Below are 18186 nucleotides of genomic sequence, written 5' to 3'. Positions count from 1 at the left end.
GTGTGAGCATGTGTGTGATATACGTGTGCATGTATGTGTGTGTATGTATGGGTGTGGCGGGCATGTATGAGTGTATATGTGTGCATGTATGTGTGGGTTTGTGTAGTGTGTGTATATGGGTGTGTGATGTGTGTAGTGTGGTATGTGTGTCTGAGCATGTGTGTGTGATATATGTGTGTAGTATGTATGTATGGGTGTGGCGGTCATGCGTGAGTGTGTATGTGTGCATGTATGTGTGGGTTTGTGTATTGTGTGTGCGTGTGTGCGTGATGTGTGTAGTGTGGTGTGTGTGTCTGAGCATGTGTGTGTGATATACGTGTGCATGTATGTGTGTGTAGTATGTATGTGTGGGTGTGGCGGGCATGTATGAGTGTATATGTGTGCATGTATGTGTGTGTTTGTGTAGTGTGTGTGCATATGGGTGTGTGTGTGATGTGCGTGCAGTGTGGTATGTGTGGGTGCATGTGTGCGTAGGTATGTGTGTGTGTGTCCGGAGTGGGCTGTGGAGAGGATGAATGCCTTTGGAAGAGGGGGTCTGAGACCTCCAACCTCACTTCGCTGAGAATGACCCTCCGTGGGGTGCGTGAGACAAGAAACCAGCCGACAGCCTCCCTCTCGAGCCCTCAGAGCTGTTCTTCGCTTCCAGTTACCCCCAGAGCAGGGGCTGCGGGTGGGGCCTGTGGCAGCCTTGCCGGCGTTGACCGAGAGGGCTCCGCCCTGCCCAGGCTGGACCAGCCGCTGTTCCGCAGGCAGTGAGGCATCGGCGCCGCCCTCCAAGCAGAGAACGGGGGGCCCCCTGTGCACCAGGCCGGGGTGGGGTGGGCGTGGGGTCTCAAGGTGGGAGACCTCACCCTCCGACAGCTGGGAGTCGGGCACAGAGCCAAGGAAGCGCTCACTTCCCTTTCTCTTGGTTTTAGGAACCAGGCCATGTAGGCAGCCGTTTGCGCCCATCTCTTCCCACACAGACCGGGTGGAAAGGCCTTTCTTTGGTTTAGCGGGACCTCCCCGGCTGGCTCACGGAGGGGCCCGGCTGGGTCCGCACGAGCCTCCCTAGCACTTCAGGAGCCCTGCAGGGCGCACACTAGGTGGGAAGTCTGTGCGGACTGGAGACCGCTGGCTGCTCCCCGCTGACCCCTTTCCAACCGCAGTACTGAGAGCTAACACACACTTACGGAGCGCTTACTGTATGCCAGGTGCTCATCTAGGGGCTTGACACGAATTAACGTATTTAATCCTCCCCACGGGCCTATGAAATGGACACCATTATTGTGCCCATTTTATAGACCAGGAAACTGAGGCCTAGAGAGGTTAAGTGGCTTGCCCAAGGTCACACAGCTAGAAAGTGGTGGAGCTGGGTTTACTGAGCCTGATTCTTCCTCCCAGCACTTCTGCAGCGTCACCCTGAAGAGCCGTGCTTAGAGAGAGGACGGAGATGGGGTTCAAGGCAGAGGCTTGTCCTGCCGTAGGTAAAACTCCAGCTTCCACCGGGCTCCAGTGAACCCCGGAAGGGCTTCAGGACTGGGCTCCCCAGGGAGCAGAGTGGACGGGGGCTCAGCTCCAGCGGGGAGGGGGGCAGACCAAGTTCACTTCTCAGAAAAGCCCTTGGGGCAGCTACTTCTCCCCTCAGCGCACCCAGGCCCTGGGACTGCTCCTGAGGCAGTGTTGCGCCAGCCAAATGTTGCCTTCTTTGCTGGGTGGAGCCGCTGCCGAGACCCCCTTTCCTGTCTGGGAAGCTGGCTGAGTCACTGAGGAGGCCCTGGAGCTCTCTCCTGGCCCTGCCCCCAGTGTCCCTCCAGCCACTCCCTCTGAGCCACCGTTGCCCCCAAGGCCCCGGGAATGCAAAGGGGTCTCCCAGCCAGCAACCTGCGTTAGCAATGTCTCCTCTCCTCCTGACAGAAGGAATCCTGCTCAGTTCCTACCTACTCCCTAAAAAGGGCAGGAAGGGCTTCCCTGGTGGCGCAGTGGTTGAGAGTCCGCCTGCCGATGCAGGGGACACGGGTTCGTGCCCCAGTCCGGGAGGATCCCACATGCCATGGAGCGACTGGGCCCGTGAGCCATGGCCGCTGGGCCTGCGCGTCCGGAGCCTGTGCTCCGCAACGGGAGAGGCCACAACAGTGAGAGGCCCGCGTACCGCAAAAAAAAAAAAAAAAAAAAGGGCAGAAACTCTGTGCCCTCCAGGCTTTGTCCATTTCCCTGTGAGTTCCAGGACCCCTTCATCTCTTCATTATCCACCCCGCTTTTTTTCTTTTTTTTGGCTGTGCCACGAAGCATATGGGATCTTAATTCCCTGTCCAGGGATCAAACCTGTGCCCCCTGCAGTGGAAGCGCAGAGTCTTAACCACTGGACCACCAGGGAAGTCCCTCATTATCCACCCTTGAAGGCCCTTAAGCCTCATCTCCCCTGCCCTGGACCCATTGCAGCTGAGTTTTCAGACCTAGCCCAAGAGTGAATATTTATTAGGGAGAAAAACAGAAAAATCTTTGGGCCCAGAGATTTTTGCCTCTATTTTCTGGAACCCTGATTCTGATGAAATCCCTCTATATTAATGATAAATTTAGGAATCTCACTTAAGTCCATCGGTGGCCTCATGTTAGGGGCAACAAAGGATCCTACTGTAAGAATATGCATCCCCACACCCGATTTTCCAGGCTGGGTAAAACTCCCTGAGTCAGAAATCAAGCCCACCCAGCGAGGTCAGAGCTGCTTGAGGCCCCTGGAAAGGGGTGGGTGGGACAGGAGGAAAGGTAAAGGAGACGGAGGGAGAAAGGCGCAGGGAAGAGGTCAACTCAGAGTCCGTCATTTCCAGGAGCCCATCACAAACACGGCAACTTGTCTGAGCCCTTTCTGAATTCCAGACAGTGTCTGTGAGCATCTACATAGATGGGGTGTTCAGACCCTAGAACATAGCATGTGCTGGGTTAAAGCAAAATGCGACAGGCTTCTGGGAGGACTCTTGAGAACCCTGGGGAATCTCCAAGAGGAGGACGGAGGAGGGCCTTCCTAAGGTGATTGGACCACAGAGCCCTTTTGGCAGGGGGCGGGGTGGGGGGGAATGCCTGCTTTACCATCAGTAGCAGCAGGATGCTGATTCAGCAGAAAGATGTCTGGACCAGGACATGGTAGTGGGTGGTGTTCCAGGTCCCACCATAAACTAGCTGGGAGGTCCTTGGGCAAGTCACAGCTCTCCCTAAGCCTCAGCTGCCCCGTGAAATGAATCCCATAACTTCAGGCCTATCTTCTTCAGGGGACCGTTGTGAGAGGGGACAACCACAGGGGACGTGTGATAACCATGTCACCTCTGAACAGGCCTGGTAGTCCCACCCCGTGAAACTACTGATAAGCTGCTCACAGACCCTCCCTCCCCTAAACTAATCACCAAGGCCCTTATCCCACAGGCATCAAACAGTCTCCACCTACCAGGCCTTCTCCTGATGGGTTTGGGGAGGCTCTGAGGACATTTGAGAAGGCAGATGCAATCAGTCCCTAGGCTTTCAACCATGACCGCAAGAGTTCAACTTAGACAACACACAAAGCCAGTTCAGGCGCAATCCCAGCATTATTGGGGATACAGGAGGTGTCCGAGCTGCTGCCTCATGGGCCTCAGATCCACCCAAGAGACAGCAGGATTGTGGCATGGGGTCGGGCTACGCAGCATGTATGGCATGGACCTGTTGGGAGGCTGTGGCCACTCGGGCCTGGGGCTGGGCGCCGAAGCCCTCCTGAGCCATGCAAGAGAGGAGGTGGGATTTGAGCCAGGCCAGAAAGCCGTGCTGTGAATTCAGAGTCTCAGCGGAGTGGGCACGAGCCTTCTCAAAGCCATCCTCCCAGCCTTCCCAATGCCCTGCGTTCGTAAGACGAATGGCTCCTGGGGTTAAAGGGCCTCTGGAGTGAGTTTCAAATGGCTCGATGTGAAGCGTTTGAGAACCACTGGGGTGCACTAGTTTAGTCTGGACATTCGCCATCACCACAACCACCACCGTTACCATCTCTACCGTCATCATTATTACCACTATCTTCAACTGCACCACCATTACTATTACCACTGTCATCATCGCCATCATCACCACCACCATGACCACCACTCTCATCACCACCATCAACTCCACCAGGACCTCCACCCCCATTACTATTACCACCACTTCCACCCACCATCACTACCACCTTTACCATCAGTGCCACCACCCCTGTCATCACCATCACCGCCTCCACCACCATTACCACCATTACCACCATCCACTTCATCACATTTTCCACCTGCCTTTGATCACACAGAGATAAGATTATAAAGTCCAACTACTAGCACCTCTCCTCTCTTAACCGTCTGCACCCCAAATATTCATCGTCATGTCTGTCGGCTCATAATCAAAGAGACCAACCCAAGCCTGATATCATACTAGGCTGAGCGTACATTCTGGTTTGTCCAGTACAGTTCCAAATCCTGCCTGTTGTCCCTGCTTCATTATTCACGGCTCCCCTCTTTCACTGTCAGCTACGTTTGCATGACATTATATTGTCACCCTAGTTTAACACCACATCCCGCTTCTGATTGAGTCCCACGAAGATTAGCACCCCAAGGATGCTGACCTGGAACAGAGCCTGGCGGGAAAACTAGGAGGGTGAGATACCCCTCGCCAGGCATCGATAACTAATGGATACCCCTGCCTCCCCCTCCCTTGCCTTCCCGCTGCTGCACCGGCCCCCAGGAAACCCCTGAGAAAAGAGGAAAACGGCACCGGTGTTGCTGAGTATCCCATGACCTCCTCGCACAGCAACAAAGGGGTGGACGTGAACAGCGCCGTGGTGTGAGTCTGCAGGCCCTGGGCCGCTGGCCAGAGGGGCACCTCGGCGGCACTAGTGGACACAGGAAAGCAGGTGGACACGAGCTGACACTGGGCTTGTCGGGACTTCATTGCCTTGCAGGCCTCGAGCCTCCCGAAGGAGAAACCATACTCTGCCCAGCCTTGCCCCCTGGTCAGGCCGTGGGCAGGGGCAGCGGACACCATGCTGAGCCAGGCTCACCTGCGTGCAGCACCCGGGGCAGCGCTGCCACCCGCGGCCCCATCTCTTCCTTGTCTTGCGTTTGATCCGTTGACTGTCTCCGGGCTGCTGTCTAAAGCACACGCTCTGAGAAGGCAGGGAGTCTGTCTGCTGGGGCGGGGAGGCATCCCCCTTTAGCCAAAAGGAAACCTCTCCTCCCCCCCAGGAAGCCCGCCTGCTTCTTCCTTGACAAAGCTGTCCCCAGCAGAAGCCAAGGGCGCATCCGTGAGACGTCCCCGTTCAAAGGTGCTTCCCACACATCTGTCCGCCGCCCCGTCTGCAGCTGTCTCAGTCTTCAGGGCCTGCCTTCTCCCTCCCGTCCCCACCGACGCCTGGGGCCCCTGTCTGCTGACCCCCTGCCACGGAGGGCCGTGAGCCCAGCCTACAGAGTCCCCTCCGGACCCAGCAGAGGGGCCCATTCACACCCCGGGGTGGAGTCTGGCCGTCCAGGGAAAAACGACTCACTGAACCTCAGACCCGGGGCCTGGGAATGGCAGGGGCCACTACGCCTGTCCTCAGGTTCATTCCCTCACCTGACCCTCAGAGGAACCAACGCTTCCATGTGAGCCAGGCCCTGCCTTTCCCCCGGCAGAGGCTGCCACTTGTGCCAAACCCACCGCCGGCCCTCTGGGCTGGGCCCACCCTGCCTGGCGCTGGGGCCCCTGATGCTCCCCTGAGGCCTGGTACCCAGACCCTTCCCTTAGAGTCTCCAGGCCTCCCGTCACCCAGAAGGAGGCAGTGTTCTTCCTGTGGCTTGCTTTGAATGTCTTTTATGTTCTAAAAGCGCTGAACCCTCCAGAGTGGTTGGTAGATGAAGGGAAGAAAAGGAGATGTGAGGAGAGGGACCCTCCAGGCCTGGTGACCCCCATCTACTGGCCCGGTGACCCCCATCGGCCAGCCTCTTTGGCAGTCGGCCACCTGCCCCGTGGGCACATTGCTAGGCCCTTGGAGACAGCAGCCTTGTGGTTCTGCACAGCCCATGCGCTGGGAGAACACGCCCCGCGGTTCCCTCACCGCCCACACACCTGCTGAGAAGGGACCCGACCCAGCCAGCGGCTCCACTGGCTGGCTATGTAGGGACTTAGCCTGGGGACCCTGACCGCCTCCTAAGCCATCAGTGTCGTTCTCTGGGGGGTGTTTGGGCCACAGGTGAGACTTTCCCATCCAGGGGAGACTGATAGACCGAAAACCAGTCCCCATTTGGGCTGAACCTTGAAACATCCATTGTCCAGGAGCCCTGGTGCCCACGGAGTTGTCTGTGGGCCAAGCGCAGGGAAAAAGGTGAGTGTGCTGTGACCCTGACCAGGTCCTGCTCCCAGGTCAGCGGGTACAGGCTGAGGACAGGTCCAGGGCAGACTCTCCCAGAAAGGATTTTTCCTGCTTTTCCATTTTCCCCGTGCGTTGAGGCCTGAGTGTGGGTGTGGATTGGATTTTGCTCTCCCTGTGCACCTTAGCACAGGGCCACCTGTGGCCTGCATCCCTGGTGAGCACGTGGCAGTACTCACGGTTCATGCCCTCCAGTTCCCAAGGATGCAGACCTGGGTGACAAGTGGGCCAGAGGCTGTGGGTCCTCAGCGGGGCACACCCCACCCCAGCGCACTTCCCCCACTGCCTGCAGCCTCCTGCTAAGTTCCCCCTGATCCCTGAACAGAGACCCAGGCAGGACCCCAGCCCTAAGCACACGCCATCCTGGGTTCGGAAGTGATAGGAGAGCACCTTCAGGCAGAGGGAAGGATCCGAGCTAAGGGATCGTGGAGTGCTGGACAGCCAGTCTCGGGGGGACCCCGAGGGGGGCAGGTCACAGCACGGCTTTTGCACAAACCTACTGGTCCACCTTCCCCAACCCGAGCTTAAATTTAGGAGGCCCGGATTTTGCAATTAGCCTAATCCTCCAGCCCCGGCGAGGCTCCCCACGAGGAACCCCAGTGGACCATCCATCCATCACTCTGGGGCCAGTATCCCCTTCCCTGGAGACACACAGCCAGGGCTCCATGAAAAGCTAACGTTTGTGCGTAAATTCCCCCAAATTGGGTTTGTCAAATCTCCTCTCACCAGTTAGTGAAAACTAAGAGAAGGGCCCAGTTTTTAAAAGAGAATTCACTTGAGAACAAACCCAGAACCGGCCATTTGGAAGACAGCTGTCACGGGTGCAGGGGGAGAGCCCCACTGGATTTTCAGCTTAAGCAACAGAAGCAACAATAAAACTACCCCAGCCTGGTGTTTGAGCTTAGAACTTTAATTTAAGGAGTGTATCTGCAGCCCCTAAACACGGACCAATCCTCAGACTAGTCTGAACTTTCGAGAACGAAATGCACATTCCTTCTCTGCATTTTCTCAAATAGGTATTTTTCAACCGTCTCCTAGTTGAGCCCAACTTTCGAGTGGCATATAGATCTCCCAGAGTTTTCAGGTGTTCCTTAGACGCTTCTAAAGTCAGTTTTAGAAGAAAGACTAATAGCTGTAAAAATATAGACATATATATTATATATAGTTATATATATATATTTAAAGAGATATCTATATCTATATCTATATATAATTACTGTACTCTCTGAATCTGTACAAAGTATGATTTAAACAGCCCAGGTAGTGTGAGATATCCAATGCATGAATGTAAATACCCTGAGACCTGCCTTCCTAACCGTGTGCCGAGAGTACCCGGGAAGATGGCTCTTATTCCCAGGAGTTCTGTCTCAATGGACAAATACACGCATCGGTGCCGTCTTGCCCACCAACAAGCCACCGATGTCGACTCTGTGCTGAGATGTTGCACAGGAAGCAGGACCGGCAGCGCTGGGCGTGGGCTCTGTGTTACTTACGACGAAGAAAGCATCATACCTTTTTATTTTCAATAAAAATATACTTATAAAGATGGCTGTCAGCTGTCCTTTGTGGCGCAGTGGGGAAGGAGAGAGCGGACTGAGTGTGGTGGTGTGGTCCTTCCCTGAGGCCCTGCTATAGACCCAGGTACCTTGGGTACCTGGCTGGCCGTGGTACTTTGCTTGCCTGGTTTCTATATGGTTTTATCGTAATGCCCCGAGGCTGGCATTTGTGGGCATTCCAAAGTACCAAGCCCCTCCGTCAGCCCCAACCCGGCCACATTGATTCTTGACTCAAGTGAGAGGAGAGTGTCCAACCATCCTAGTTCGCCTGGGACTGGGGGGTTTTCCTAAAATATGGAACGTTCAGAGCTGAAACGGGAAAAGTGCCTGGCGGACTGGATGAGCCAGTCGCTCTAATTTGACAAGTGCTCACGGGAATCATGGGAGCCAGGGATCCGCGGGCCACGCTGGAGGGGAGACGGGTTACTTCTGTGGCCAGTGACGGGCCTCCTACTATATCTACCCCCAGGTCTAGACCTCGGCCCCCAGGGTCAGTCTGCAGCTGCTCAGATCACTGTGGTGTGGCCTACCCTGTGCCCCCAAGCAGAGGGACCCCAGCCCCACCCGGAGCAGCCCTCTTTCCCTGTGCTTTTGGAGAGAAGAGGCTCCTGTCTGATGGGCCAGGCAGGATGGAGAAAGAAAACAGTTGCCCCTGCAGCATCATCGTTTTTATCTGAGGAGTGAGGAAACAGTTTGGAGATGGAGTGACAGCCAAGGTCACGCAGACACAGGAAACGGGTGGGACTGGGGTTTGCACCCAGACTTGGGTGTCTTCAGCATGCAGCCACTGGACACGGCTGAGGGGGACCCAACCCAGACTGTCTCCCCACAGCTGGGGTGCTGCTGGACCCCATCACCTCTACCTGGGTTCCCCACGGCTTCAGAGTCAGCTCCGTGGAGGCAATTGGGAGGCCCCTGTGTGCCCGGAGTTGGGGGCCTGGAATTTCTCCAAGCTGACAGCCCAGGGGGACGTTGGCTCAGTGCAGCAGCTCTGGAGGAAAGGGCCTGTGTCTCAGGCATCTGGGGTCAGGGCAGCGGAGGGGAGCCGTGGAAGTCCCTGCTGAGAGCCAGGAGGCTGTCATCCCAGTGGCACAACCCCCGACCTCCACCTGGGATTCCAAGAGCTGTCATTTCCCGAAACTTGACACGTGTCCTGGCAGACAGTAGGTGCACGGTGGGTGGTGGCCACCATTGCTGTCACTGTCACTGCTGTCATTAATAAAAGGCTGCCACCCAGGCCACAGGGAGAGCTCCTCCGCCCACTGGCCACTTACCCGGGTCCCCTGTTGGGGGCTGGTGAAGATTCGGTGGGGCACCTCCGGCCTTGCTCCCGAGCACCCCAGCCTGGCCAAACTCACAGCAGCAACGCCCAAGGCCAGCAGGGCGTGTGGCAGGGAGCACCAGGCCTGGGTGTGAGGCTCTGCTGACCCCTGCAGGTGCCCGGCGGGCAGGAAGCAGCACCAGCCTAGGAGAGGACAGGTGCTGGGGAGCCGTCAGCCCAGAGCGGCAGAGTGCCCCCGCCCCTTCCCATCTCCACCCCGCCTTTCTGGGGCTTTTGGCCACGCTTCCAGCTCCAGACGGAGACCAACACGGCAAACAACAGCGGGTGCTCCGGCCGTCTGCCAGCCCCGTGCCCACCCGTGAGCCTCGCCCCTCGTGCTCGGGGTCCTGCTGCCGCCACCCAGGTGTGGGACACGGTGAGATCCACAGATGACCGGGATGGCCGCACGGAGCTGTGCTGGAATGACTGCCCCTGCCAGTGGGGGGCGGCTCTTCCTCCTTGCTTCCCTCAGACGCCGCACTGAGACTCACCGTGTGTGACATCTCGGGAGACGGTCCTGTGAGGTGGAGGGAGCAGCGGCACGTGGTTCCCGGTGCGGCCTCGCTGCGGCCTCATCTTTGGCCATGCCCACCCACCCCACCTGCCTAGGGACCGGCCCCACTGGACCTCCACTTCCTTCCTCCACCCTCCCCTGCCACCCACCCCCGCCCAGGAGGGAGCCATTAAGCTCCCTCCTCCCTCTTCCCAAAGTAGCTGTCAGGAAAGCGCCTGAAAACTTCCTTGACATAGTAGTTTTGATGCCCTGTCTCCTGTTTCCATCCCTGGCACAAACAGTGCCACCAGTCCAGACTCCGGGCGCCGCTGTGACTGCCCTTATCCAGCACATCCGACCCCTCAGGCCACCCCTCCTTCCCATCCTCTGCTGGGGAGCGGCTCTCCCGAAAGTACATCCTCAGGCTCCTGACTTCAGCTGTCAATCATTTGCTCAGTCATTCCCCAAATACTTACAGAGCATCTGATACGTGGCAGGCAGCACACTGGACACTGGGGTTCAGCTTCGCCGATGCTTGAGGTCCCAGCTCGTCCCTGCCCTCAAATCCGGCGGGTCCCGCCCTGGCCCTCCAATCGGCTGTCCAGTCCCACCTCCGCTGTCCCAACCCCCAGCGCTGGTCCCACTCCCCACTTTCCCCAAACTCTGCCTCATTCCATCTAGCCTCTGTCTGCCCACAGGAACTTCCTCAAACCTACCCCGCTGACGGCTAGGGACCGCTCTCTGGCCACGGTCTCTGGCCTGGCTGCCCTTCCCTGGGCCATCCCACACCGCTCACTGCAGCGCCACTCCACGTGCACACCTCCCCGTCTGCAGGTTTCGGGCTCCCCTCCCCCACCCCTTGGCCTGGCTGCATGGCCACATCTGATGTGCTGTGCAGATCCTCTCAGAAGCTGCCTCTTCCCTGACCACATGGACCAAAAGCCCACGGGTGCACAGAGCCCAGTGATTTCTACCTTCTCTGGACGGCACAGACAGCCCTGCGTGCACAGCTCTCATGTCTGCCCTCTCCCGTGGACAGTTCCAGAAGCTTTCTCCTCTCTTGTGTGAACCTGTCACCCCCTGGAGAGCCTGCATCCACTCCTACCCTAGGTGTTGATCATGCTGTGTCCTGGGGATTCAGAGAAACAGGAGAGGGCCCCACCCCCAGGAGCAGTTTGGTGGTGGCGATGCAAACAGACAGTGACACCAGTGTGGAGATGGAGGGACACCCAGGGTCGACTTCCCAGCACTTCACATACATCATCTCTTTTAATGCTTCCTGCAAGCCTAGGACGATGTAGATCATCCCTATTTCACGGAAGAGTAAACTGAGGTTCAGAGAGGTTCAGAGGGGTTCAGTGGCTCACCAAGGGTCAAAAGAGCAGTAAATGGCAGAGCCGAAATTCAGACCCAGTTCTGTGTGGCTATAAGTTCTAGGTCCTTCCAACCCAGACAGGCCCTCAGATTTCAAATGGTCCATCCCAGCTAGATTTACACCCGATTATCTTCCCAGCCCACGAAAAGCAAACAGGACACTCAGTGTCCCCAGCCCCTGGAAGCTGGAGTCAGGGATTCATGGATCTAACATGAATCAATTTTTGTGATTTCTTTTTTTTTTAACCGATGTATAGTTGGTTTACAACGTTCTGTTAATTTCTGCTGTACAGCAAAGTGATTCAGTTCTACATATATATACATCCTTTTTAAAAAAATATTCTTTTCCATTATGGTTTATCATAGGATATTGAACATAGTTCTCTGTGCTATACAGTAGGACCTTGTTTTTTATCCATTCTAGATATAAAAGCTTCCATCTGCTAACCCCAAACTCCCACTCCATCCCTCCCCCAACCCCCTCCCCCTTGGCAACCACGAGTCTGTTCTCTATGTCCATGATTCTGTTTCTGTTTCACAGATTGGTTTATTTGTGGCCTGTTTTAGATTCCACATATAAGTGATATCATATGGTATTTGTCTTTCTCTTTCTTACTTCATTTAGTACTAACATGAATCAATTAATATGTGATTCTGGCAAGTCCTCTCCCCTCTCAGAGCCTCAGTTTTCTCACCCGTAAAATAAGAGTAATAATCCCTGGCCAGCTGCTTCTCCAGGATGTGCACATGGGAGGGACTGGAAGGGTCCCAGCATCACCGGATTGAGGTCACAGCAGTTGGGTCCTCATTCCAAGCCTGCAGGAACCTGAAGCTCTCCTGTCCTCTCTACCCATCCCTTGGGGACTTACATCTGGCTACAGACTTCAGAGCCTTCAGGGTTGCCCCTGGTCCCCAACAAGCCGGCCGTCACGTGACACCCAGTCCCTGCTTCCTGGGTCTCCACAGAAGATTCTCCAAGTCCTGTGAGACATTCATGTAGGGGACGGCTTTAGGGGGGCTCTGTGTAGGTGGGTGAGGGGAAAATTGCCTTCTCAGTCAGTACTGGCACCTGGACCCTGAGGATGCCCCCAGCCCCAGGGAAGGAAACAGAGATGGGCCTGAGACCCAGGCGGCCCCTCCTTTCTCAGTCTTCGAGAAGGCCTCGCCCCAGCCATGTGAGCCACAGACTCGGGGGTCCCTCCACCAAAGGTGGGGAGCCCACGCCAGGCCCCCCAGGGGTAGTAGGGGCTCCCTGAAACCAGAGGGACCTGCAGGGCTGCCCAGAACAATATGAACGGCGGCCCTGGACCTCCTGACTCCCCTTGGCTGGCGCAAATAGCCTGCTTCCCGCCAGGCCCAGCTGCCGCTGGGTGTGGGTGCCTGAGGTACCCTTGGCCTCGCATGTGATGGCTCTCTGTGGGTGGCCGTGTGGCCTCAAGAGGGTCTTCCTGGGACGGCTTCTCAGGGACAGGAAGCAGAATCCTGCCCCCACAAGGTTGCACTGGGCTCTCATCCTCCCTGGCCCCTGGTGGGCATCGTCACCCCTGCCTTGGCTGCAAGGGCGGTCTTTCAGAGTCATTCCCTCAACAGAAGCCCTTGACCTTTGACCTCAGCCCTGTGCTCCTGCCCTCATGCCACATCTCTATTTCTTCCACTAAGTTTCCTCAGGGGGATGGGGGTCCTTTCCTGTCGCCTAACCACAGCCAGAGCCATCTGGGGCCAATAGAGAAGCTCTTCTAACAGTGAAGCCCAGAAGGGACAGGGTTCAGGCTTAGTTCTCTTCTCCCAGGAGCTTCCTGAGGGAAAGCATCCTCCTTTTTTTTTTTTATGAAGACAAACACAAGCCCCCCTTTCCCAAAGGAAATGAGTGTCTACGGACTCCCAGCTAAGAGGGGCCCTCAGGAATTCCTCCCAGAACAAAGAGGCAACTTGCTGTCTCCACCGTTAGAACTGGAAGAAATCAGAAGCTTTTGTTTGTTGCTCCTCGTGTGCCCGCCCTACACCCCTTAATTAAAAAAAAAAATGTCCTTTCCAGACTCGCTGATACATGGGGATAATGCAATTATGCAAAGGGAGTCAGGCAAGGCCCCCCCACCAAAGAAAGAGTGGCTCTGATGGTGGGCGTGCAGGTTGGGGGACGTCTGAGTAGGGGGCACTGCACCCCTGACGTGAGCGCAACCCTAGGAAGTCCAATCCCTGCCCAGGAAGACAGAGGGGCCCAGAGGATCGTGGCGACGCAGCTAAGCACACAGACGATCGCCAGCGAGGCCACTCTGAAGCTGTCCTCAAAGAGCAGGGCTGAGGAGGGTCTGGTGGAAGGAGCCCCTTTTCTGTGGAATTCCAGGGGGGCTGGCTTCATGCCACTGACTTTTGCCTGGAGGTTTGGCCTCAACCTTTCAAATGGGACGCATTCTCAGCGGTAAGTCTGTTCTCTGTGAGAACTTCATTTTCGATTTCATTCTTAGTCAAACTTAAAGAAAAAAAAGTGTAATAAACATGTCTGGATCATAGGAATACATACTGAGATTTCAGGCCCACATTTGTGTTCACCGCCCGGTGACGACAAACAGCACCATTTTAGTCGTCGTGGGTGATGAGAAAAGAAGCCAGCTGGGCACCGTGGCTGGCTGGCCTCCCTGCTGCCTGGCCTCTCCGTGCAATCCCCCTCCTCTGTCTGCCACACCCTCCCAGAGAGCTCATCCAGTCCGGGGCTTCACACCCCATCAAACATGCATGACCCCCACGTTCGTGCCTCCGGTCCCCACTTCCCAATCATCCCCAGACCTGAGTGCGTCCAACTGCACACTTGCTGTACGCGGGCATCTCATCAGAGCCCGGAAGGACTCCTGGCTCTCCCCTTACGACCTCTCGTCACCCCATTGTCCTCACCTCCACACCTGGCCTCTTCAGCACCTCTGTTTCTCAGCCCAAACCCTGACAGTCAGCCTTTATTCCTCTTTGCCTCTCAAAAGGGACATGTTCTCAGGGGTGATCATTTGTCAGTGGCCAAAAAACCGGCAAGTCCTATCAACTCGGTCTCCAAAACACTTAAATCCATCTGCTTAACTCGGCCCCGACCACCCCCATCCAAGCCACCATCACTTCCTGCCTGGACTACAGTGACAGCCCCTGCCTGGGCGCTCTGCTTCCACCCCTGCCACCCCCAGGATTGTTCCCACAAAAGCCAGAGGGATCCTTACAAAACCTAAGTCAGACCGTACATGAGTTAAAAACCTGCCCATGACTTTTTTCATACTTAAACGCCACACTCCGTGCACTGGCTCACAAAGCCCGTCCTGACCTGGCCCCTGCTTCTCCGGCACCCACTCCCCTTCGTCACCCTGGCCTTCCTGAGCTCCTCACATGTGCCAGCACCTTCTCATTTTAGCTCTTTGCAGCCACTCTTTCCTTGGTTATCACCTGTGGCTTTCTTCAACCAGCCCTAGTCTTTCTCTAATCTGTCGCCTTAGTAGTTTATTTTCAATACAGCACTTCTCGCCAGCTAAGGACACTTGTTGAGAAGTGTATGCATTTCCTGGCTTTCTCCTCCCACATGAATATAAGATGCGTGAGGACAGGGACCTGCTCTGCTTTTGGGTCTTAGTCATTTCCAAGTCTCTAGACCCCCAGTGTGACTGACACCAGAAATGTTTGTAGGATTCATTGATTAATTAATTGTGGGTTACACATTTAATACCGTACACACAGCGTCAAGAAAAGAATACAGCACTTTATTTCCCAAAACTGTTCAGAGTCCCCACCTCACCGGGTGTAGCGGGGTTGAGGCGATAGAAAACCCTGAATTTGCAAATTGATGGTGTTTGGGCCTCTTCTGGTTTAACTAGTTTCTTTTGGATGACTCTGTCTCTTTGGGACAGACGCTCAAACTGCGAGCCATCTCCTCAGCCCGGCTCCCCTCCAGGAGGCTCCCAGGTGTGCCCCTGAGGGGGTATCCGTGGTCTCGGGCACAGGCAGAGGCAGGTGCAGACCACGTGGTACCTTCGGGGTCCTGGCAGGTCTCGTGGCAGGCCTGGGCTGCTTCTGGGCCAGGTGACTGCAGAACTGTGCCTGGGCCCTTCCGGTCTCCAAGGGTGACGGCACCTCCAGCTGTCCACACTGTGGCAGGCTCTTCCTCCTGACCACGGGCCCTGCCCATCTTCCTGCTCTCTCAGCTCCAGCCACGGGGACTCTGGAACCTGCACGCTCCCGCAAGCCGGGAGAGAGCTGCCGGGGCTGGGTGCAGGATTCCATCTGCAGCCCCCAGGCTGCCCAGGGCTGCCGGCCCTTCTCCTGGAGGCTTGTGCACCACCATGTGGTGGGGCTCCCTGGGACATTCCCATCAGGGCATTTCTACAATGTTCTCACCCCCAGCAGGGAAGCTGCCGACATGCCCACCTGGCCTCTCTGCCCTGCCCTACATTTGTCTCCCTTTTTCTTTGGCCAACAGTCCACTAGGGTCCAGAAGAGGCAGGCTCTCCATTCCCTCATCCTGTGTGACCAGAACTTTCCCTGCGTCTGAACCCCCTCCCACCCACGCCATCCATGGAGCTAGGCTGGGGAACGCGATTTCCTGGAGAAGAACAAAAGACATATCCATTTATTACTTTCAAAATATCATCCCCATTACAAACACAAGGATGTGTTCACACCATGTGAAGTCCCAGCGATGAGAGAACACACCATATGCAGGAGGATTTCCCAGTTGCTCATTCAAACAGAGAAACGCGGGGGAGCCTTGAGTCACCACACGCAGCCCAGCAGCGTAGGAATGCCGCATTCCAAAGGATGGGAGCCAAGGTCCCATTGCAAGCTGTGATTACATCTCAGCAAAACACCAGCTGTCATTACATGGCATTACAGTTGGAAGAAGAAACGGCTGCGTGAATGTCGGCTTCTTAGCCCACAGCCTGGCATTCCCAGGAGTAGCGAGTGTTCCTTAAAGTTCCACTCTTATTCCTGTTTACGACTCCCTCTCTGTGCTAAGTACCTGACAGACATCATTTCGTTTACTCTTCACAAAAACGTCAACAGAGAGGAATTAGCATCTCCATTTTGCAGCTGATGAAACTGAGCCTTAGCGAGATGAAGTACTTGCCGGTGGTCATAGAGCGGGTCAGCGGGAATGTCCGCAACTGGCCTGGCCGCAGAGCCTGTGTGTGTTCCCCTCCAGCTGCCCCCCAGCCCTGAGCCCAGCATCGGGCTCTCTAGCTGAAGGCTCTGGGCACACCGTGCTGTCTGAAACTGGCCGATCCCCTCTTGGGAGCTTTCCCACCACCAGCCCCCAGCACCCCACCTGGGCAGCGTGATTGTCCTCACCTGGAGTGTTTCTGTCCTTCATGCCTGATTACTTGCTTGTTCCTTTCTTTTCCAAGTGGCCACCTGAAGGAGCGGAAATCAGGGCATCTGCCAGGCAGCCCCGGGAGGCTCCCCTCTCCACCGGCCTGCAGGCGGGGGCCTGTCTGGACTGCATGATTAAAAAGCCAGCTCTTTGTTCGACCAGATCCGTGCCTTCCGCCAATGTCCCGGGCACCCTGCAGGGAAGACCTGCTGCCAGGGCTCACCTTGGAGGGACCAGCCCTGACTAGAAATGAGGTCGAACTGATGGGTCGGGGTGTGGAGGGGGCCCATGGCCACGCAGATGGAGGTGGGGGAGTGATGCCAGGGAGAGGTGGGCCACTGTGGGGCTGAGAGCACGGCCCCAAGTCCTGCTTGGCCACTGGCTCGCTAAGTGACACTGGGTCAATCCCACCCCGTCTTAGGCCCGTAAAATGAGATGGTCGGTCTAAACTGGGTGGCAAACTCACAAGCCTGCCGGGTGGAGCAGGTGAATGGGTGAAGCACCAACTGGGAGGCAACAGGATTTCTGCCGAGAGGCTGTGGGGTCTTCCTGCTTGGGAGGCAGAGGTCAGTAGTGGGAAACAGTACAGAACTGTAGACTGCATGCTCTAGCGGAAGTATTCAAACTGAAAGGGGAAATGGAAAGTTCAAGTTCATCAAACAAAATATGCTGTGGGCCAAGTTTCACCAGCAGGCTGCCGGCTGCTGACTTCTGGTCTATGTGACTCTAGGGTACCTTGCGGTCAGGTGAGGAGCAAAGGACTCTACCCATCGTTGACCTGCCAGAATTATGTAGTAGAAAGAGCCAAGGCTTTGGAGGCAGACATATCTGGATTCAAAGTTTGCTCTGCCTCTTACGGAGTGACTCCTGCAGATACTGTCTCTCCATGCCTCAGTCTCCTCATCTGTAATATGGGGTTAATAACAGAAGTACCTGCCTCACATCACTGTTGAGAAGACTAAATGAGACTGCTGTAGCTAAAGTGCCTGACATGCAGTAAGCCCACAGAGGGTAGCTATGGTTATTGGAATTAGGGGCAAGTCTCAGCAGGGCTGAGCGAACTCAGACCCCTAATCTAATAGAGTTCATCATCCCAATCTGATGAATTCAGAAAATTTTATTCTTTGCCATAAAACTATTATATTAAGTGGGAAACTAAATGTGATTTAATTTGTGAGCTATAATTTTTTGGCAAATAAATGAATTCCCAAAGTAAAGGAGAAAATGCCTTTGTCAGATGAAGTGACAGTGGCTCAGTGGAAATTTATTATAGATGATTAATAAACAGAGAAACCAACAAGACTGAGCTTCCTCCAAAAGAGCCCTCAGATTGCTTTATCCCATGCTCTTGGCACATTTCAGCCAAAAGAGGCCAGAATCAAAGAAAGGGAGAGAGAAATTAACATTTACTGAGGGAAGCTCTGATGGAGTCAGTTGGCCTTCTGGTCCTAATGCTACTACTGCCAGCTTGACCTTGGATGAGTCATTTAACTTCTGGGCTTCAGTTGCCTCACCTGCAAAGTGGGAATATTAACGGGGAAGAGAGGGCTAAGAGAAGTAAAGATAATGTTTGTGAAGTGCTTAACACCTAGTAGATACTCAGTAAACGGTGGCTCTGTGGTTTCACTTGAACCCCCTTCAAAAGAGGCTCACTGCTGTCAGTGGAAGGAACTGGCCAGCCTCTTACTGATAACCCTTCCTCTCCCAGAGGGTTTGACTCATAAAAACATAGTTTGGTTC

General features: G+C 55.4%; 1 protein-coding gene across 8 annotated transcripts in view; it reads left to right on the top strand.

Moving 5' to 3' along the window:
• PRIMA1 (proline rich membrane anchor 1) overlaps positions 1-7908 on the top strand; it is a 63417-nt gene extending 55509 nt beyond the window's left edge. For 4 of the 8 annotated variants that reach the window (XM_033419296.2, XM_004262358.3, XM_049705618.1 and 1 more), the window contains one exon: positions 4705-7908. In XM_033419296.2, the coding sequence (XP_033275187.1) occupies positions 4705-4807 (103 nt within the window). In that variant the 3' untranslated portion in view covers positions 4808-7908. Of the gene's footprint in view, positions 1-24; positions 103-406 lie in introns of those variants that run through there. The other 4 variants (XR_007475394.1, XR_007475393.1, XR_007475395.1 and 1 more) reach the window with 3 other exon arrangements.
• The last annotated feature ends 10278 nt before the right edge of the window (positions 7909-18186 follow it).

This window comes from Orcinus orca, chromosome 2 (genome assembly GCF_937001465.1).
Source record: "Orcinus orca chromosome 2, mOrcOrc1.1, whole genome shotgun sequence".
Taxonomy (NCBI): domain Eukaryota; kingdom Metazoa; phylum Chordata; class Mammalia; order Artiodactyla; family Delphinidae; genus Orcinus; species Orcinus orca.
Note: the sequence above shows the minus strand (reverse complement) of the source record. Positions and strands in the feature narration are given on the sequence as shown.